General features: G+C 47.6%; 1 protein-coding gene across 5 annotated transcripts in view; it reads left to right on the forward strand.

Moving 5' to 3' along the window:
- Positions 1–19,439, forward strand: part of LOC133446712 (protein NLRC3-like) — a 32,252-nt gene extending 12,813 nt beyond the window's left edge. For 2 of the 5 annotated variants that reach the window (XM_061724709.1, XM_061724710.1), the window contains exons 7-10: positions 490–663; positions 775–945; positions 18,325–18,371; positions 18,451–19,439. In XM_061724709.1, coding sequence (XP_061580693.1) covers positions 490–663; positions 775–945; positions 18,325–18,371; positions 18,451–19,055 — 997 coding nt within the window. In that variant the 3' untranslated portion in view covers positions 19,056–19,439. Of the gene's footprint in view, positions 1–489; positions 664–774; positions 946–1,570; positions 1,708–18,324; positions 18,372–18,450 lie in introns of those variants that run through there. The other 3 variants (XM_061724711.1, XM_061724713.1, XM_061724712.1) reach the window with 3 other exon arrangements.
- The last annotated feature ends 3,373 nt before the right edge of the window (positions 19,440–22,812 follow it).

Here is a 22,812-nt window from a genome sequence, read left to right on the forward strand (position 1 = left end):
TTCAGCGCTATCGCTCAACTGCTGCTGTGCGCGCTCCCGCGGCCAGAAATCAGATTCTGGCAGGCAATCACTTTTTGGCACGACACTGGCACGGTATGTCCTGCACCGTGGCTGCAGCACCAGAGTGTCCCAAGCACAAATGGCGCAGCTGGAAGTGGCCAACTGACTGACGCTGTGCTTCAAACACAGAGGGACACGGTCAGCGCTATTATATTGTAAGTCTGATATGAGATGACATTAAAAGTATGACATGAATATGGCTTCATTTCACCACCTCACCGCCTGCGTCGCCAGTTCCCCATATCTTCAAAAGGTTTGTGCGCTAGGGTCAGGGTTGGCGTAAAGATACACACATTTTTCCATTAGTTTTTTTTTTTAATCCCAACCTTTGCATAGAAGGTGGCGTGCGCATCTTTCAAGCCCTGTTTTGTGCGCAAGCAAGCTTTATAAATGAGGCCCCTGGTCGTTGTTCTTTTCTTCCGTCTGCAGACTGAGTGGCTGTCACCTCTCAGGGAACATCTGTCCACTTCTGTCCTCAGTTCTCAGCTCTCAGTCCTCCAGTCTGATAGAACTGGACCTGAGCAACAACGACCTGCAGGATTCTGGACTGGAGCAGCTGTGTCCTGGACTGGAGAGTCCACACTGCAAACTGGAGTCTCTCAGGTCAGGATTCATTCAAGTCTTTTCCAGTTCCAGTGAACAGGCTGCTAAACGTATCTGCAGCAGGACACTTGAGCAGAGAACATGCAACAGACCTGTGTTGTGTGTCTGCAGGCTGTCAGGCTGTCTGATCTCAGAGGAAGGAAGTTCTTCTCTGGTCTCAGCTCTGACCTCCAACCCATCCCACCTGAGAGAGCTGGACCTGAGCTACAACCACCCAGGGGAGTCAGCAGGGAAGCTTCTGTGTAGACTGGAGGATCCCCGCTGGAGACTGGCCACTCTCAGGTAGGACACACTCAGGTAGAACACTCTCAGGTAGGACACTCTCAGGTAGGACACTCTCAGGTAGGACACTCTCAGGTAGGACACACTCAGGTAGGACACTCAGGTGGGACACACTCAGGTAGGACACTCTCAGGTAGGACACTCTCAGGTAGGACACTCTCAGGTAGGACACACTCAGATAGGACACTCTCAGCTAGGACACACTGCTGGGTGGGGGGGGGGTTTATTTGGTGGTAATTATGGTGGAGCAGGTGTGGGGGTTTTGCTCTGTCTCAGGTGATTGCTCAGGGCTGTAGTGGGATGTTATTTAGCGCAGTTATTCTTAACCATAGGGCCGCGGCCCAAACTTGGGCCGCAAGCGCCACCTAGTGGGCCGCAAAAAAATTCTGTTTTGTACGTGTGGGCCGCGAGGGCCGCAGGAGGGCATAGCAACTACCGACCATGTGGTGGCGCTAATGCATTAGTCAGTTGTTACTTTAACCAGCTCCATAAATGAGGAGAAGGAGACACTCAGCTAGCTGTACGCTAACACGATGGAGCAATATTTAAAACGGAAAAATGAAGACGACAACCCCCCCAAAAGTACATGAGTTACTGACAAATATTTATACATTTATTTCTGCAGAATACTATCTAACAACTGTCTGAAGAGGTTATTGAAAAGTTTAGGTCGAATTTGTGAAACCTGAGCCTGAAATGACGTCTAGTCGGCCGACTAAAGACGCCGTGAGAGCAGGCCTGCAATCCTGCCGCCTCTCCTGCCTCGACTCCGCCACTTGATGACGTAACCACGGGGCCGCTGACGGCCGAGCTGATCCAGGCCGTGATGACTTCCTTAAAGTCCGACATTTGTGGCAAAATCGACGCTCTCTCTCACAGTCTCAGGGCAGAGATATCGCTTGTCAGTAACGACCTTAGGAAGTCTATCGAGGCTGTACAAGACAAACTCGATAAACACGGAGCAGCCCTATCGGAGCTGGAGCGGAGCTCCTCGGATCACAGCACCCGCATTACCGAGCTAGAGGCTAACGTCGGGCTGCTAACTACTAAAGTGGCGTACCTGGACGACAAGTGCGAGGACCTGGAGAGCAGGATGGGGAGGAATAATATCCGTCTCGTTGGTGTACCGGAGGGACTGGAGGGGCCGCGCCCGACGGAGTTCATGGCTGAGCTGCTCCAGGATCTGCTTCACCTGGAGGAAAAGCCGTTGCTGGACCGGGCCCACCGCACCCTACGGACCCGGCCCCGGGAAGGAGAGCCGCCGCGGCCATTTGTCATCAGGGTCCATTTCTTCCACGTCCGCAATGATATCCTGAAAAGGTCCGGGGCATCGTCTCCTCTCTTATACAAGGGTAAGAGAGTGTCCATTTTTCCGGATTACACCACGGCCGTGGCTAAGAAACGAGCCACTTTCGGGCCCGTGAAGCGCCAGTTGCGTGACTGTCCAGGCGTGAAGTTTGGCCTCATCTATCCCGCGGTTCTGAGACTGACACTGCCGGACAACACCACGCGGAGGTTCGAGGACCCCACGTCTGCAGCCGACTTTATTAAAAAGATAAAGAAAGCTGTGCCTCACGATGGGGAGCAACTGGTCGGTTAGCTGTGAAATGCTAATCATTTAGCATGCTGGCTGCGGCTCCGGCTGCAGCTCTGGCTGCCAGGAGAGCAACTTTTCGCTTTTCTTTTTCAAGAACAATTATCCCTGTCTTTCTTCCTCCTCTGTGGACAATTTATATTGTATTAATAGTATTAAGTACTGTATTAATAGTTTATTAAATGTTGACTATAAAATTTTAGCAAAGCTCTTGGCAATGTGACTGGAAACTGTTCTCCCATCTATTATATCTCCCGATCAAACAGGATTTATCAAAAACAGACACTCATTTTACAACCTTCGACGACTATTCAACGTTATGTATAACCCTTCCACCACAGGCACTTCTGAGGCAGTTGTATCCTTGGATGCTGAAAAAGCGTTCGACCGCGTGGAGTGGAAATATCTTTTTTACACCCTACATAAGTTTGGTTTTGGCTCCAAGTTCACTACCTGGCTAAAACTTTTATATTCATCCCCTCTGGCCCGTGTCAGGACTAATAGCACTCATTCAGGATATTTTCCTTTGCGTCGTTCGACACGACAAGGTTGTCCTATAAGTCCTTTGTTGTTCGCCCTCTCTATAGAACAGTGCCGATCCTGGCTCCCAGGGGGCCCTAAGCAGGAATCGTGGCAGCCGGCAAAGCCGGCTGTGCGGCGATTTGGGCCAATTTGGGCACGATTTGGGCTGATTTGGACTGATTTTGGCCAGTGTTTTTTAGTTTAAATCCATATTCAGAGTAGGTAGACAAACACATCAGAATGAGGTAGAAACATTTATTGAATATTACACCAAAACTCCATAGAATGTGGTGCAAATCTTTCTCAGCAAAATTTCTTTTTTCTTTTTTTTTCTTCTTTTTTGTTTTTTTTTTTGCTTCTGGGGAGGTTCCTGGAACAACATATTCTGAGATTGGAGTATGTGGCCAAATACAGATATATGTAATACTGAGGCTCTTGGTCATAGTTTGAGAACCACTGACACTGACATAAATAATAAACTGTTGGCTGGTTACCTGACTGTTGTTGACGCAGCTCATCATTCCGTTGCTTCTTTTTCTTTTTTTCGCACCCTGAAGGATATATCCTTTTCATTTTGCAGTCTGCAGTGTTAGTGTTGGTGTTACTGTTACTACTGTAACTCTGAACTAGGTTTTCTTTTTAGCGCCGGCTCGGTCGCCGGCTCGTAAACGTAAACAAACAGCTGCTGGCTGCTGCACAGTGCACGCATGAGATTGAACGTCAAGTTACGATTTTGGATTCACAACGCACCACTGCGCAAATACCGTAGCAGCAGCTGTGGCGAGGGGTCTGTCTGTAGTACTCAGATAGTGGGAGGATCCTATAGTACGTTCTTTGTCTAAACTCCGCAAATTCGCTCAGGCAATTGGGGGCCCCTGGCCGTCGGGGGCCTTACGCAATGTGCGTACTCTGCGTATAGGAAGGAACGCGGCTGCTATAGAACCTCTTGCGATCAAACTTCGCTCTAACCCTAGTATCCACGGTATAATTAGATATGGACAGGAGCATAAATTGTCTCTATATGCGGATGATTTATTACTATATATATCTGACCTTGCAATCTCTATTCCTGCTGCTCTTGCCACTTTTGCATCATTCAGTTGCTTGTCAGGGTACAAACTTAATCTCAGTAAAAGTGAACTGATGCCGCTCAATGCAGCTGCGAAGTGTTTCCCTGTACATCGTCTTCCATTCAGAGTCGCTTATGGTAATTTTGTTTATCTTGGTATACAAGTTACCAATGAATTTGGAAACCTTTTTAAGGCCAACTTCAGTCCACTCCTAACCCGCACTAAGGAAGATTTAGAACGCTGGTCGCCGCTGCATCTCTCATTAGCTGCAAAGATAAATTCTATCAAAATGAACACTCCCTAGATTTCTGTATCTCTTTCAGTGTCTGCCAATGTTTCTCTCAAATTCATTTTTTAAAAAGGTTGACAGTTTGATTCTATCATTTATATGGGACAAAAAGACTCCTAGAATTCGCAAACAGTTTTTGCAGACATAAAGAGTTATCTCCATCCCCAATCTGGCTGGAGATGGAGGCTGCATCGTCCTCACCGGCGTCACTATCGTCCCTTGCTCATTATCCCATTACAGGCCCCTTCTCCTCCTACACTAAAAATGTGTGTGTCAAATCAACATTGAAGATATGGAATCAATTTAGGAGACATTTTGGATTTCAGGCAACTTCTTTCTATGCTCCGGTAGCATCCAACCCGGCTTTTCTACCATCCATAGCTGATAGCTCCTTTTCAACATGGGCTAACCTTGGCATTAAGAGGCTTAGAGACCTTTATGTGGACAATGTATTTGCTTCATTTGAGCAATTATTAAATGGATTTGGTCTCCCCAGACACCATCGATTCAGGTATTTTCAAATACACAGCTATGTTCGCAGTTTAGATCCACGATTTCCCACCCTGCCTGATAAGACACAGATCAACACCTTTCTCAAACCACTTCCTACTCTGAAAGGCACCCTGACAATCATTTATAGACAGATTTGCTCCTTACAAACTACCTCATTAAACGGCATTAAAGCTTCATGGGAGGAGGAGCTGGGTGAAGTTATATAGAATAGAATAGAATAGAATAGAATACTTTATTGTCTGTCCCAATGGTGACAGAAATTCTTCTTGGACAGGGCTCACAACCACATTCATACATTCCCATAAGGACACGTTACAATATAAAAAGAATAAATACGTTAAAAACAGTAAATAAGTTAAAACAGACATGACAGTGCCTGTTAAAAGTGCAACAATCTATTTAATATTGTTCAGAATGGTTGTGGCAGATGGGATGAATGACTTTTTGTAAATGTTTTTCCGGGCCAGTGGAATTCTATACCTTCTGCCTGATGGCAGTAGTTGAAATGAGTGGTGAAGGGGATGAGAGGGGTCTTCTGTGATCAGAGTGGCCTTCCTGATCACAGAGCGGTTGTAAAGATCAGACAGGGGGGTGTGTTGTGATCTGCATATTTTGCTGGCCTGGTTTATTATGCGTGAGAGTCTGGTTTTGTGTTTGATGGTGAGCAAGTTGTACCAGGATGAGATGTTGAATATAAAAATGGATTCAATGAGTGAACGGTAAACCAGAATTAAAATGTCTGTTTATATCTGATAAAATATGGGAAGAGGCGCTTAAAAAGGTGCACACTTCCTCCATCTGTGCTAGACATGGCTTCATCCAATGTAAGCTTATTCATAGGGCCCACTGGACCAGGAGGAGACTGTCTAAGATTTACAAAGATGTGGATCCTAAATGTCTAAGATGTGCCAGGAGAGCAACTTTTCGCTTTTCTTTTTCAAGAACAATTATCCCTGTCTTTCTTCCTCCTCTGTGGACAATTTATATTGGGCAGATTACAGCTGATTTGCTGAGGGGGTTATTTATTTGTTTATTTTTTTTGTATTTATTTATTTTTCATAAATGTTAATACATTAGTATTATTAGTATTAACTTTATTTTGGATCTGAGGCAGTTTAACGCCAATAATTCACTGTTTATGTAGCCTACCCTTAGTTTTTGTTTTATTTTATTTTTTTCTACTCTGACCTTTTTTCTGACAGTCACTGTGGACATTCAGGCCCTTATTAAGGTGTTGTTTTTCTTTTGTTTCATTTTTCTTTTTGCGAGATATCAATGGCTATATTCAGTATCTGAATATTCACAGGTTGCCTTAAATGCCAATAGTTGGCTATTATTACCGATAATTCTAGGTTTCTACCATTTTGGTTTTTATTTTTTATTTTCATTTATTAAAAAAAACAGAGCAGGGGGGAGAGGGGAGAAAAAAAAAGAAACCGTTAGTTCGACCCAAAACCTTTTTTTTTGTTGGAGGGGTCTCTTCTGACCTTGCGGATAACCAGTTCATGCAGGTATTGTATAATTTGGCTGTATGGTCACGATCTCAGGTAGCAGTTAGTAAGGGCGGTGTTTAGCTCTGGGAATTATTTGTATTTAGGGTTTAGCTTGCATCTCATTTGGAGAGATGCTTCGGCCTTGTGATTTATTGTCTCTTAAACTTGCACTATTACAGTCGACTAAGATCTTTTTATGTTTACTCTGCTGTGTTTTGTATATATCCTCCTTTAACTAAGACATGACTCAGCCTGATGTATCCCGCCCGGCAGGAGGGAATGGCCTTAACTTTCTAACTTGGAACTGCAGGGGAATAAATAATCCGGTCAAACGCAGTAAGGTACTCCACCATATTCAACAACTGAAAGCCCATGTTATTTTTCTCCAATAAACTCATCTTAAGGTATTACAGCATTCAAGTCTGCGGTGTAGATGGGTGGGTCAGGTGTTTCATTCTTCATTTCAAAGTAACGCAAGAGGTGTGGCTATTTTACTTCATAACTCTGTTCCTTTCACATGTTCAAACATGGTTTCCGACCCAAATGGCAGATATGTTATTGTCAGCGGCAGGCTGTTCAATACTAATGTGCTTCTGGTCAATATCTATGCCCCTAACTGAGACAATGGGGATTTTTTTAAGTCCATTTTCTCTGCACTTCCCGATATGTCTTCCCACATTTTGATTTTAGGTGGTGATTTTAACTGCTGGTTGGATCCTCACCTTGATCGATCTTCCACTAAAACTGCCAATTTGTCAACTTCAGCCAGTGTAATCCGATCCTTCATGTCTGACTTTGCGGTTTCTGACCCATGGAGAGTTGCTAATCCAACTGGGAGGGCATATTCCTTTTTTTCGTCAGTTCACCACACTTTTACCCATATAGATTACTTCCTCATAGATAACAGACTTCTCCATTCCATATCTTCATGTTCATATAATTCAATTGTAATATCTGACCACGCCCCTGTTACAATGGAAGTATGTTTCCAAAATTTTGATAATTTGCGACCACCATGGCGGCTAAATGTTCAATTGCTCAGTACGGAAGGTTTTGTCAACTTTGTTGCAGATCAGATAGACTTTTTTGTAAGCACAAATAAAACCCTGGGTATCTCTATATCCACTTTCTGGGAAACCCTGAAGGCTTACAGGGTCGGGAGATTAATGATGAGTTCAGAGGATTCTATCAGACCCTTTATGCTTCTGAATATCAACCGGAAACATCGGACCTCGACAACTTTTTCCACTCCCTCAATGTGCCTGTGGTTAGTCGTGATCTGTCTGAAAAATTAGAGGAGCCGATCTCTGTAGAGGAATTATCCATGGCAGTCAAATCTCTTCAATCCAGTAGGAGCCCAGGGCCTGATGGTTACTCTGCTGAATTTTACAAAAGGCTTTTTCCTAAATTAGCCCCTATTCTATTAGAAATGTACAATGAAGCATTTACAAATGGAACTCTCCCACAAACACTTACACAAGCGACCATCTCTCTTATTTTGAAAAAAAACAAAGATCCTCTTCACAGATCACAGATCGACACCTTTCTCAAACCACTTCCTACTCTGAAAGGCACCCTGACAATCATTTATAGACAGATTTGCTCCTTACAAACTACCTCATTAAACGGCATTAAAGCTTCATGGGAGGAGGAGCTGGGTGAAGTTATATCTGATAAAATATGGGAAGAGGCGCTTAAAAAGGTGCACACTTCCTCCATCTGTGCTAGACATGGCTTCATCCAATGTAAGCTTATTCATAGGGCCCACTGGACCAGGAGGAGACTGTCTAAGATTTACAAAGATGTGGATCCTAAATGTCTAAGATGTGCTCAGTCCCCTGCAAATCACCTACATGCGTTTTAGAGTTGCCCATCTTTAGCTGTTTTCTGGAAAGACATTTTTAACACGCTGTCATAAATGTGTAACATGCACATTGAACCAGACCCCATTATTGCACTGTTTGGGGTAGTTTCAGCCACACCACAACTCTCTAGAGCAAGTAAGGACGTAATTAGGGCCCGAGCACCTTCAGTGCGAAGGCCCTATTGTATCTGTAGGAATTTCTTTCTTTCTTTCTTTCTTTCTTTCTTTCTTTCTTTCTTTCTTTCTTTCTTTCTTTCTTTCTTTCTTTCTTTCTTTCTTTCTTTCTTTCTTTCTTTCTTTTTTTCTTTCTTTCTTTCTTTTTTCTTTCTTTCTTTCTTTCTTTTTACTTCTGACGAAAGGAGGGCCTTTTTGCCCCCCTAAACGTGCCCAAAAAGTCACCAAATTTTGCATGCAAGTCAGGCCTGGCGAAAGATTTGATATTTAATGGTTTACATTAATGGGCGTGGCAAAATGGCTCAACAGCGCCCCCCGGAAAACTTTGTGCCTCAAGCCCCACAATACGGTTTGACGTACATGCACGAAAATTGCTACACACCTGTATCAGTACACAACTTAAAGAAAAGTCTCTTGGCGACATGGCCGAAACCGAACAGGAAGTCGGCCATTTTGAATTAATCGTGTCACTTTGACGCAATTTATGCCATTCCTTCGGCAGTTAATACGGCCCGAACCGTAACGTGCACCCAGGTGTGTTATACATCAAAACGTGCGTCTTCATCCTGCGACAACACGCATTACTCTTCTCTTTCAAAAGCTTTACCGTGGCGACGCTAGGCGCCAAAAAGCGCGCCCACCTTTCATCTGGTTGGTTCAGACAGAAAAAACTTTGCGCCTCAAGCCCCATAATACGGTTTGACGTACATGAACGAAAATTGGTACACACCTGTATCATGTCGCAACTTACAGAAAAGTCTCTTGGCGCCATGGCCAAAACCGAACAGGAAGTCGGCCATTTTGAACATTCTGAATTAATCGCGTAATTTTTGAGCAATATGAGCCATTCCTTCGAGAATTAATACGGCCCGAACCTTAACGTGCACCCAGGTGTGTTATACATCAAAATGTGCGTTTCTATCCTGCGACTACACGCATTACTTTTCTCTTTCAAAAGTGTTACCGTGGCGACGCTAGATGCCAAAAAGCACGCCCCCCTTCATCTGATCAGTCCATATTTGATGGTTCCACAAAAGTCACCATATTTTGCATGCAAGGCAGGCCTGGCGAAAAATTTGATATTTCATCATTTGTATTAATGGGCGTGGCAAATGGCTCAACAGCGCCCCCTAGAATACTTTTCTCTGCCATAACTTTTGAAAGGTTTTACATAAAGAGTCGTGGGTGGTGTCATGGGACTCAGTATTGAGTCCTTGACCATTAATTGGTGAAAATTAGCCCCGCCCCTTCTTCTGATTGGTTGTCCCTATTTTCTGCTATAACTTTTGAATGGTTTGACATAGAGAGTCGTGGGTGGTGTCACCTGAATCGGTATTGTGTCCTTGACCTTCTTTGGCCTGAATTAGCCCCGCCCTTTCTTCTGATTGGTTGTCCCTATTTTCTGCCATAACTTTTGGATGGTTTGACAAAGAGAGTCGTGGGTGGTGTCATTTCTGATATGCTTATGGGGGGCGGTGGCCGTGAGTGCGAGGGCCCGTTCATCGCTGCTTGCAGCTTTAATTGCCTTTGTCTCTTTATTAGCAAGACGTTTAATTTTACTTATGGGGAAATCTTCCGCAGCTCCTACTCACGTCTCCTGGATCAGATCTATTTTTACTGTGTAAAACTGGAAAAAATAAGATGCACATTGAATGGGTGTACAGACAAATTCTATGCCACATGGGCCCCCTTTTTCTCATATGTTAATAAGCTTGATTTCCCTGCGGTTCCATAGTATTGTTATTTCTCCTAGCTGTGTGCAGATATTTTTATTTATTTTTTTATTAGTATTTAATTTTTTATTTACATATGTATATGTTTTACTTGCTTTCACTCTGCCGGATGGATGTGAAGATTAGACAGTCTAGCAAGTATCATGATGTACATCTAAATGGCGAATGGTCTGGTTAGGAGGATCCCGTTGTTTTATCTGGTCGAACTGTAGGTAACTTAGTCAAGGCGTATTGTTGTGTTGCTTTTTTGTGTGTGTGTGTGTGTGTTTTTTTTTTTAGGACAGTTTTTGTTAATGTCCTTTACTTAAGCATTATAAATAATTTGTGCATTTATACTGTTAATGTTTGTTGTGCCAAAAATTCAATAAAAAAAGATTAAAAAAAAAAAAAAAAAAGATCTATCGTGTCACTGACTGGTACCTCTAAATGTGCATTGAAAGCTAGCTACCTCGTAGCCAGATGTGTGGCAGAGAGTAAGAAAGCTTTCACCATAGCAGAGGAGTTGGTTCTGCCTGCTGCTGTTGATACATGTGTCGTGAGATGATCGGAGAGACATATCGTGGACATGGCCTCAGACATACAGCAACAACTCATTGGAAGAGTAAAAAGTAGCCCATTTTTCTCTTTGCAACTTGACGAGTCCACTGATGTCACGAATGCTGCACTGCTGCTGGTTTTTGTTCGCTATCGCTGGGACAATAGTTTGCACGAAGACATACTGTCTTGTGGAGAGCTACCAACACGAACTACGGCTCAGGAATGTTTCCGCTGCATGGATAACTACTTCAGTGAGAGCGGCATGGACTGGCAGAACTGTGTCGGGGTGTGCAGTGATGGTGCAGCATCAATGACTGGCAAGCATCACGCCGTCATCAAACAGATACTTGATCGTGCACCAGAAGCTAAATGAACACACTGTTTTCTCCACCGTGAAAGCCTTGCAGCAAAAAAGATTTCAGAGTTCCACGAGGTGATGGATGTAAGTGTGAAAACCATCAACTTTATTAAAAACAATGCTGTGAACTCCAGATGTTTAGCTAAACTTTGTGAGGACATGGAAGCAGATCAAATCCAGCTGCTTTATCACAGTGAAGTGAGACGGCTCTCAAGAGGACTGGTCCTCAACCGGCTGTTTGAACTGAGGAATGAGGTTTTCTCATTTCTCACTGAGAAAAAAATCTCCTCTTGCACATCACCATGCCAACACAAAGTTCACAGCAAAGCGTGCCTATTTATTCACTACTGAACCAGCTGAACATCTCACTTCAACGAAGAACCAGCAACATATTTGTTGTTGAAGACAAAGTTCAAGCTTTCAAGAGGAAACTTGCTTTGTGGACCAAGAGGACCCAGGAAAAGAGAATGGACATGTTTCCCCCTTTGTCTGACATTTTGGAAAACTCCCCCCAGGTGAATATCAGTGACTCTCAGCAGCTCTCACAACTGGCAGAGAAATGTGATGACTACTTTCCTGAGGATCCCAGAGAGGGACACATGTGGATTTTGGACCCGTTTTCTGTGGATCCCACTGCAAATGATGTTGCTTTGCCCTCACATCTGGAATCCCAGCTTCTGGAAGTTTCCACCGACAGCACTTTAAAGTTGCAGTGGGGCAACTGGACCTGGGCTCCTTCTGGATTGCTGTCTCAAAGGAGTACCCATGTCTTGCACTGAGGGCTGTGAAACAACTCCTCCCGTTCACAACTACGTACCTGTGTGAGTCAGGATTCTCCATCGTGTCCACAACTAAGCCCAAAGCCCGAAACAGACTCAGAGCAACGCTGGAGGCGACTCTGAGAGCGAGCCTTCCCCCCATTCCACCCAGACTGGACTTGATTGTGTCTCAGAGGCCCAAGTGTCTCATTAAGATTCCTCTTGTTCTGTCATGCACACATATAGTTTCATTTGCACTTTATTTCAATTTTAATTACAGTTTATTTATTTAATTTAAAAAACATTATTTTGTATTTATTGATTTTAATTTTACTTTTTATTGATTGATTTATATGTACACATAATAAATATAGCCGGCAGGGAGGCTAATGTAGAAAAACGACAGTAGCCGGTTAATGCTGTGGATGTGTCAGACCCGACACTTTTTTTTGGAGTGTAATGTTAGGCTTCTTCAACAGCCATAAATAATTCAATTCAATTCAATTTTATTTATATAGCGTCTAATACAACAAAAGCTGTCTCCAGACGCTTTCCAGAGACCCATAACATGACCCCCGAGCAATAATTACATAAACAAATACCCTTGTCAACAACAAGCATTGCATTACATATGGGCTTCCTCAAATGGCTGCGTTACGCACCAACTGCACTGACTGGCTACTGTAAGTGACGGGTTTGAAGCGCCCATTTCATCCATTCAACTGAAATGTAGGCTGTTCTGTAGTGTAGTAACTGGACTCTTTGCTTAGTTTGTTTTGGTTTAATCAATTTGTGCAAATGGAGGAGGAGGAGAGTCTCATCTCATCATGTGCCCGCTTCGGGTTTGCGCGATTCGGGTTTAGGAGCTTCACCTTCCATGAGAGAGACGCAACAACTGTTTGTCTGTTTTCGAGGTGCAAAGAGAAGGTGGGAATAGATCTTTCCTCACAAAGACTGTCACACTGGATATTAGTGAGTACATTTCTCAGACCTATAAGGCTGGTAGAGGTGAGTGCACTCCACTGCGCTTTGCCACCTCTTGTGGGGTGCCAATGACGTGATCTGTAGTTTGCATTATTCGTTTTGGCATACTCAATTGAGGAATATACTGCATGGGATTTGGAGTCAGAATAATTGCTATAATTGCCACGGCATGCTCCGGTCAGCTCGAGACAATTAGACTGGGAAGATGATTAAAATGTGATGTCCGCGCACCATGAGCTTAAAAATGTATGTACTTTGCAAAATAGCAGTTTTTCTACATTAGCCGCCCTGACGGTTATTTTGAACATTAGCCGGCTATTTTACATATTCACCGCCCTGCCGGCTAATTTACACATTGACCGGCTACTTTGCAAAAAAGCCGCTTTTCTACGTTAACCGTAACATATATATATATTATTTTTTCATTCCAAGTCCTTCCTTTTTTATTTAAAGGGGACCTATTCTGAAAACCAGGTTTTCTCTTGCTCTAACATTTATAAAGTGGTCTCCCCTCAGCCTGCCAACTCAGAGAAGGAGGAAACAACCAGATTCTGCAGTGTCTGTACAGCCGCCCGGATGATCGTCCAGTGTGATGTGGTTCTACGAGACAATAAGATTCTGATTTACATAGGTCGGCCTCCGATGCGTGAAACCACGCCCACCACTATCTCCGCCGGCCGGAGCTTCCTCCGTTTTTTCGTAGCGGTGTATTGCGTCATTCAGGCAGCCAATCAGCACAGAGCCTCATTATCATAGCCCCGCCCACTCAGAATCCTGCATAGATAATGAGGTTAGAGAATGGGAAGATAAAGACATGGTTTAGAGGCTGAATTTCTAATTTATTTAGCAAAAACAATCAAAAGATTGTTTTTAAGACATTCAAGGCCTGTTTAAAATAGGTATTAGATTGCAATAATAGGTCCCCTTTAAGTAAAATCTAATTATTGATAGTTTTTTATTAATAAGCCTGAACTGATTGATTTGTGCCATGAATCAAGCCTGATGTGTTTGCATGTTAACATTGACATGTTTAATAAAATTCTGAGATGAGCACATTTTCCATCCATTATCTATACCCGCTTTATCCCTTGCGGGGTCACGGGGGTCTGCTGGAGCCTATCCCAGCTCATTTCAGGTGAGAGGCAGGTTCACCCTGGACAGGTCACCAGTCCATCACAGGGCCACATATAAACACACAAACCATGCTCACAACCACACTCACACCTACGGGCAATTTAGAATCACCAATTAACCTAGCGTGCATGTTTTTGGACTGTGGGAGGAAGCCGGAGTACCCGGAGGAAACCCACGCAAGCACGGGGAGAACATGCAAACTCCACACAGAAAGACCTGCCGGGCCTGGGAGTCGAACCGGGGACCTTCTTGCTGTGAGGCAACAGTGCTAACCACTAAGCCACCATGCTGCCCATGATGACATTTTATTATGTCAATTTATTTGACAAGGTTTTTGCTTGTTAAACTGTAGGATTTGGTTTAGTATTGAATACAAATCAAACCAAGAGTGACATCATTTTAAGCCTATAAAGTGTTAATATTTAATGGGCCCTGGGCCGCTCTGGACTGAAATAATTGAGCCTCAAGGTCAGAAAGGTTAAGAACTCCTGATCTAGCAGATACGGGAGTGTCCAACAGGTGATGGGGGGGTGTAGTGGATACAGGAGTGTCCAACAGGTGATGGGGGGGGGGGGGGGGGGATGTAGTGGATACAGGAGTGTCCAACAGGTGATGGGGGGGGTGTAGTGGATACAGGAGTGTCCAACAGGTGATGGGGGGGGGGTGTAGTGGATACAGGAGTGTCCAACAGGTGATGGGGGGGTGTAGTGGATACGGGAGTGTCCAACAGGTGATGGGGGGGGGGGGGGTGTAGTGGATACGGGAGTGTCCAACAGGTGATGGGGGGGGGGGGGTGTAGTGGATACAGGAGTGTCCAACAGGTGATGGGGGGGTGTAGTGGATACGGGAGTGTCCAACAGGTGATGGGGGGGTGTAGTGGATACGGGAGTGTCCAACATGTGATGGGGCGGGGGGGGGGGGGTGTAGTGGATACAGGAGTGTCCAACATGTGATGGGGGGGGGGGGGGGGGTGTAGTGGATACAGGAGTGTCCAACAGGTGATGGGGGGGGGGGTGTAGTGGATACAGGAGTGTCCAACAGGTGATGGGGGGGGGGGGTGTAGTGGATACAGGAGTGTCCAACAGGTGATGGGGGGGGGGTGTAGTGGATACGGGAGTGTCCAACAGGTGATGGGGGGGGGGGGGGGCAGTGGATACGGGAGTGTCCAACAGGTGATGGGGGGGGGGGCAGTGGATACGGGAGTGTCCAACAGGTGATGGGGGGGGGGGGGCAGTGGATACGGGAGTGTCCAACAGGTGATGGGGCGGGGGGGGGGGGGGGTGTAGTGGATACAGGAGTGTCCAACATGTGATGGGGGGGGGGGGGGGGGTGTAGTGGATACAGGAGTGTCCAACATGTGATGGGGGGGGGGGGGGGGGGTGTAGTGGATACGGGAGTGTCCAACAGGTGATGGGGGGGTGTAGTGGATACGGGAGTGTCCAACAGGTGATGGGGCGGGGGGGGGGGGGGGTGTAGTGGATACAGGAGTGTCCAACATGTGATGGGGGGGGGGGGGGGGGGTGTAGTGGATACGGGAGTGTCCAACAGGTGATGGGGGGGTGTAGTGGATACAGGAGTGTCCAACAGGTGATGGGGGGGGTGTAGTGGATACAGGAGTGTCCAACATGTGATGGGGCGGGGGGGGGGGGGGTGTAGTGGATACAGGAGTGTCCAACATGTGATGGGGGGGGGGGGGGGGGGTGTAGTGGATACGGGAGTGTCCAACAGGTGATGGGGGGGTGTAGTGGATACAGGAGTGTCCAACAGGTGATGGGGGGGGTGTAGTGGATACAGGAGTGTCCAACAGGTGATGGGGGGGGTGTAGTGGATACGGGAGTGTCCAACAGGTGATGGGGGGGGGGGGGGGTGTAGTGGATACGGGAGTGTCCAACAGGTGATGGGGGGGGGGGGGTGTAGTGGATACAGGAGTGTCCAACAGGTGATGGGGGGGTGTAGTGGATACGGGAGTGTCCAACAGGTGATGGGGGGGGTGTAGTGGATACGGGAGTGTCCAACATGTGATGGGGCGGGGGGGGGGGGGGGTGTAGTGGATACAGGAGTGTCCAACATGTGATGGGGGGGGGGGGGGGGGTGTAGTGGATACAGGAGTGTCCAACAGGTGATGGGGGGGGGGGTGTAGTGGATACAGGAGTGTCCAACATGTGATGGGGGGGGGGGGTGTAGTGGATACAGGAGTGTCCAACATGTGATGGGGGGGGGGGTGTAGTGGATACAGGAGTGTCCAACAGGTGATGGGGGGGGTGTAGTGGATACAGGAGTGTCCAACAGGTGATGGGGGGGGGGTGTAGTGGATACGGGAGTGTCCAACAGGTGATGGGGGGGGGGGGGCAGTGGATACGGGAGTGTCCAACAGGTGATGGGGGGGGGGGTGTAGTGGATACGGGAGTGTCCAACAGGTGATGGGGGGGGGGGCAGTGGATACGGGAGTGTCCAACAGGTGATGGGGGGGGGGGGGGCAGTGGATACGGGAGTGTCCAACAGGTGATGGGGGGGGGGGTGTAGTGGATACAGGAGTGTCCAACAGGTGATGGGGGGGGGGGGGGTGTAGTGGATACGGGAGTGTCCAACAGGTGATGGGGGGGGGGTGTAGTGGATACGGGAGTGTCCAACAGGTGATGGGGGGGGGGTGTAGTGGATACGGGAGTGTCCAACAGGTGATGGGGGGGGGGTGTAGTGGATACGGGAGTGTCCAACAGGTGATGGGGGGGGGGGTGTAGTGGATACAGGAGTGTCCAACAGGTGATGGGGGGGGGGTGTAGTGGATACGGGAGTGTCCAACAGGTGATGGGGGGTGTAGTGGATACAGGAGTGTCCAACAGGTGATGGGGGGGGGGTGTAGTGGATACAGGAGTGTCCAACAGGTGATGGGGGGGTGTAGTGGATACAGGAGTGTCCAACAGGTGATGGGGGGTGTAGTGGATACAGGAGTGTCCAACAGGTGATGGGGGGGGGGTGTAGTGGATACAGGAGTGTCCAACAGGTGATGGGGGGGGGGTGTAGTGGATACAGGAGTGTCCAACAGGTGATGGGGGGGGGGTGTAGTGGATACAGGAGTGTCCAACAGGTGATGGGGGGGTGTAGTGGATACAGGAGTGTCCAACAGGTGATGGGGGGTGTAGTGGATACAGGAGTGTCCAACAGGTGATGGGGGGGGGGGTGTAGTGGATACAGGAGTGTCCAACATGTGATGGGGGGGGGGGGGGGGGGGGTGTAGTGGATACAGGAGTGTCCAACAGGTGATGGGGGGGGGGTGTAGTGGATACAGGAGTGTCCAACAGGTGATGGGGGGGGGCAGTGGATACAGGAGTGTCCAACAGGTGATGGGGGGGTGTAGTGGATACAGGAGTGTCCAACAGGTGATGGGGGGGTGTAGTGGATACGGGAGTGTCCATCAGGTGATGGGGGGGGGGGTGTAGTGGATACAGGAGTGTCCAACAGGTGATGGGGGGGGGGGGGTGTAGTGGATACAGGAGTGTCCAACAGGTGATGGGGGGTGTAGTGGATACAGGAGTGTCCAACAGGTGATGGGGGGTGTAGTGGATACAGGAGTGTCCAACAGGTGATGGGGGGGTGTAGTGGATACGGGAGTGTCCATCAGGTGATGGGGGGGGGGGTGTAGTGGATACAGGAGTGTCCATCAGGTGATGGGGGGGGGGTGTAGTGGATACAGGAGTGTCCAACAGGTGATGGGGGGGGGGGGGTGTAGTGGATACAGGAGTGTCCAACAGGTGATGGGGGGTGTAGTGGATACAGGAGTGTCCAACAGGTGATGGGGGGGGGGTGTAGTGGATACAGGAGTGTCCATCAGGTGATGGGGGGGGGGTGTAGTGGATACAGGAGTGTCCAACATGTGATGGGGGGGGGGGGGGGGGGGGGGTGTAGTGGATACAGGAGTGTCCAACAGGTGATGGGGGGGGGGGCAGTGGATACAGGAGTGTCCAACAGGTGATGGGGGGGGGGGGGTGTAGTGGATACAGGAGTGTCCAACAGGTGATGGGGGGGTGTAGTGGATACAGGAGTGTCCAACAGGTGATGGGGGGGGGGGTGTAGTGGATACAGGAGTGTCCAACAGGTGATGGGGGGTGTAGTGGATACAGGAGTGTCCAACATGTGATGGGGGGGGGGGGGGGGGGGGGTGTAGTGGATACAGGAGTGTCCAACAGGTGATGGGGGGTGTAGTGGATACAGGAGTGTCCAACATGTGATGGGGGGGGGGGGGGGGGGGGTGTAGTGGATACAGGAGTGTCCATCAGGTGATGGGGGGGGGGACTCTGAAATCTCCTCCATCTTCCTCTGAGAGAGACTGAGCTGGTCTGACCCTCCTCCTCCTTCCAGGGTGGAGCCTGCTGGACAACGGTTTCTGACACCAGGTCCATGGAGGTGTAAGTGTGTTTTTATTCAACCATCTTCACTCCTTCATGAGTCCATCAGTGATCAATAACTGATCAATAATAACTGCAGCCGCTTGTTTGTTCTCTCCATCAGATTCCTGTCAACTCACCGTCGACACAAACACAGTAAACAACTACATCAAACTGTCTGATGACAACAGGAAGATGACGTATGGGGGGTATCAGTCGTATCCTGATCATCCCGACAGGTTTGATGATCATCCTCAGCTTCTGTGTAGAGAAGTTCTGACGGGTCGCTGTTACTGGGAGGTCCAGTGGAGCGGACGTGTTTCTGTATCAGTGAGTTACAGAAGAATCAGCAGGAAAGGATGGTCTGATGAATGTAGGTTTGGAGTAAACGATCATTCCTGGAGTCTGGAGTGTTATCCAGGTGGTCGTTACAGTGTCCGTCACAATAACAGAGAAACATCCATCACCTCCTCATCTTCATCTTCAGACTCTGACAGAGCAGCAGTTTACGTGGACGTTCCTGCTGGAACTCTGTCCTTCTATGAAGTCTCTGACAGACTGATCCTCCTCCACACCTTCAACACCAGCTTCTCTGAACCTCTCTGTGCTGGATTTAGACTCTGGACCACGACCACGATGATGTCCAGGTTAATGTCTGCGTTCATGTCCAGTCCTGGTTCCTCAGTGTCTCTGTGTCCAGTTTAGTCTCCAGAGTCTCCGCTCAGAGAAACTGTTTGATCATAAAATAGATTTCTATCTCATTATCCTTGTTTTATTCTTGATTCTGTCTCTAAATGTTTTCATGTTTTACTTCACGTTTAGATTCTTAGAATCTTGTTTCTTCCCTGAAAGAAAGTTTGAGCTTCAAATCTAAACATTTCCATTTTACATTCAACTTTTCCAGTTTGTACAATATTTGATTGATTTATCTGATTGTTTTAATTTGATTCCTTCAGTTTTCAAAGTTGTTGATGTAAAAATGAAGTGAGAAGATGGAAATATTCATGTAACATCCAACATGTAAAAACATCAGCAGCATGTGTAAAAGTATTCAAGTACTCTTGAAATAAAAAACACCAGCGTTAGAAACCGAGTGAAGATGAAGTGATGACTCCTCTTCCTCTCTGACCTCCAACTCCTGGATGGAGGGATGAGACCTGGTCTGGATGGATGGAGGGATGAGACCTGGTCTGGATGGATGGAGGGATGAGACCTGGTCTGGATGGATGGAGGGATGAGACCTGGTCTGGATGGATGGAGGGATGAGACCTGGTCTGGATGGATGGAGGGATGAGACCTGGTCTGGATGGATGGAGGGATGAGACCTGGTCTGGATGGATGGAGGGATGAGACCTGGTCTGGATGGATGGAGGGATGAGACCTGGTCTGGATGGATGGATGGAGGGATGAGACCTGGTCTGGATGGATGGAGGGATGAGACCTGGTCTGGATGGATGGAGGGATGAGACCTGGTCTGGATGGATGGAGGGATGAGACCTGGTCTGGATGGATGGAGGGATGAGACCTGGTCTGGATGGATGGATGAGACCTGGTCTGGATGGATGGAGGGATGAGACCTGGTCTGGATGGATGGAGGGATGATACCTGGTCTGGATGGAGGGATGAGACCTGGTCTGGATGGATGGATGGAGGGATGAGACCTGGTCTGGATGGATGGATGAGACCTGGTCTGGATGGATGGATGAGACCTGGTCTGGATGGAGGGATGAGACCTGGTCTGGATGGATGGAGGGATGATACCTGGTCTGGATGGAGGGATGAGACCTGGTCTGGATGGATGGATGAGACCTGGTCTGGATGGATGGAGGGATGAGACCTGGTCTGGATGGATGGAGGGATGATACCTGGTCTGGATGGAGGGATGAGACCTGGTCTGGATGGATGGATGGAGGGATGAGACCTGGTCTGGATGGAGGGATGAGACCTGGTCTGGATGGATGGAGGGATGAGACCTGGTCTGGATGGATGGAGGGATGAGACCTGGTCTGGATGGATGGATGGAGGGATGAGACCTGGTCTGGATGGAGGGATGAGACCTGGTCTGGATGGATGGAGGGATGAGACCTGGTCTGGATGGAGGGATGAGACCTGGTCTGGATGGATGGATGGAGGGATGAGACCTGGTCTGGATGGATGGAGGGAGGGATGAGACCTGGTCTGGATGGATGGATGGAGGGATGAGACCTGGTCTGGATGGATGGATGGAGGGATGAGACCTGGTCTGGATGGATGGATGGAGGGATGAGACCTGGTCTGGATGGATGGATGGAGGGATGAGACCTGGTCTGGCACAGGTTGCTAATTTAAGAGTATGCTTAAAAAACGAACGAACCGGAGAAGAAACCGGAGTAACCGGAGGAACCGGAGGAACCGGAGGAACCGGAGTAACCGGAGGAACCGGAGGAACCGGAGGAACCGGAGGAACCGGAGGAACCGGAGGAACCGGAGGAACCGGAGGAACCGGAGGAACCGGAGGAACATTTTTTAAAGGTATCTGTTTTATTTATTTATCTATCTCTTATAAAGTTTTTTTTATTATTTTTTTTATTGTTGTGGACTGATTCTTTTTTAGCCTTAATCCTTGAACTTTGATCTTGTTATACATTTGCTACATTCTATATTGTATGTCAGGGTGCATTGGTCTCCCAGTTTGTATTTTTTGGTCTTGCTTGTTTTTCAATCAAAATGTCAAAGCACCTTGTATTTCATGTACCCGGATGAAAGGTGCTATATGAATCAAATGTGATTGATGATTGAAGTTCAGCTCGGTGAAACTAGTTCATCACTTCTTCTCTGAAACCAAAGGTTTTAGTGTGATCATAAATGAGATTTTTTTTATCTCATTACTTGTAGTACTTTTTTTCGGCCACTAGATGGAGCCAAATCGCGGCCCAGAAAATCCGGTGCAGTACTGTTTTCGGCCACCAGAGGGCTCCACTGTGCGGGCCAAAAATCCTCTATGGTACCAGGACCGCGGAGTCTTTTGGGGCGCAGCTGGCTTTAAAGAAGCTCAGTCGTGGATGGTGGGGGGGCTTAAGCGTGGGCTCCCAAGGCACGCACGGAGAGCGAGGTGTTTGGCCGGCTCCCGGTGAGCCGGGGTGGAGGTTCTGTCTCGGGGGCCGGAGCCGCGGGGACCCGCGGGGCTCATGCGGGGCTGGTGCGGGGCTGGTGCGGGGCTGGTGCGGGGCTACGTGGCTGGCAGTGCTGACTTTTTCCTCGGGACGACGGGAGGCTGCAGCGGGACGGGAACTCGGGGATCGGGGGGGGGGGGGGGGGGGGGGCGGAACCCGGAAGGAGCTGCGGGATGCTCGGCTGGGTTTCTGCAGCATCAGTTGGTCTAAATCCCGGATGGAGCTGCGGGATTCTGCGGTGGGTTTCTGCAGGTTCACCCGGTCTAAATCCCGGATGGAGCTGCGTAATTCTCCGCTGGGTTTCTGCAGGTTCACCCGGTCTAAATCCCGGATGGAGCTGCGTAATTCTCCGCTGGGTTTCTGCAGGTTCACCCGGTCTAAATCCCGGATGGAGCTGCGTAATTCTCCGCTGGGTTTCTGCAGGTTCTGGTGCTCTAAATACCGGATGGAGCTGGGTAAATCTACGCTGGGTTTCTGCAGGTTCTGGTGCTCTAAATCCCGGATGGAGCTGCGTAATTCTCCGCTGGGTTTCTGCAGGTTCACCCGGTCTAAATCCCGGATGGAGCTGCGTGACATTTCACATGTATTTTCCGTCTCAAATTGTGTTGAAACTGTGTAAATAAAAAACGTTTTAAATAAATAAATGACATGGGTAAATTGTGTCGGCCATTCCCTCTTTTTTCTCCACATTTCAACTTTTTTCTCCACATTTTGTCTTTTTTCTCCAAATTTGGACTTTTTTCTCCACATTTCGACTTTTTTCTTGAAATTTTGACTTTTTTTCTCCACATTTCGTCTTTTTTCTCGAAATTTTGACTTTTTTCTCCAAATTTCGTCTTTTTTCCTCCACATTTCGACCTTTTTCTGCACATTTCGACTTTTTTCTGCAAATTTTGACTTTTTTCTCCACATTTTGTCTTTTTTCTCCAAACTTTGACTTTTTTTCTCCACATTTCGACTTCTTTCTTTCTGAGAGAGAGCTGGACCTGACCCCCGTCCTCCTGTCAGGGTGGGATGTTATTTAGAGGACCAGGGTCCTCTAAATAACATCCCACCCCTGAGAGAGACTGAGCTGGTCTGTTTATGTAATAATTGCTCGGGGGTTTATGTTTATGTTTATGTTCATGTTCTGGATCTCTGAAAAGCGTCTAGAGACAAACATCTGTTGTATTAGACGCTATAGAAATAAAGTTGAATTGAAAAGTTGAATTGAATTGAATTGAATTGACCCTCCTCCTCCTCCTTCCAGGGTGGAGCCTGCTGGACAACGATGGCTGACACCAGGTCTGAGGAAGTGTACGTGTGTTTCT

The sequence above is a fragment of the Cololabis saira genome, chromosome 7 (assembly GCF_033807715.1).
Source record: "Cololabis saira isolate AMF1-May2022 chromosome 7, fColSai1.1, whole genome shotgun sequence".
In the NCBI taxonomy this organism is placed as follows: Eukaryota; Metazoa; Chordata; class Actinopteri; order Beloniformes; family Belonidae; genus Cololabis; species Cololabis saira.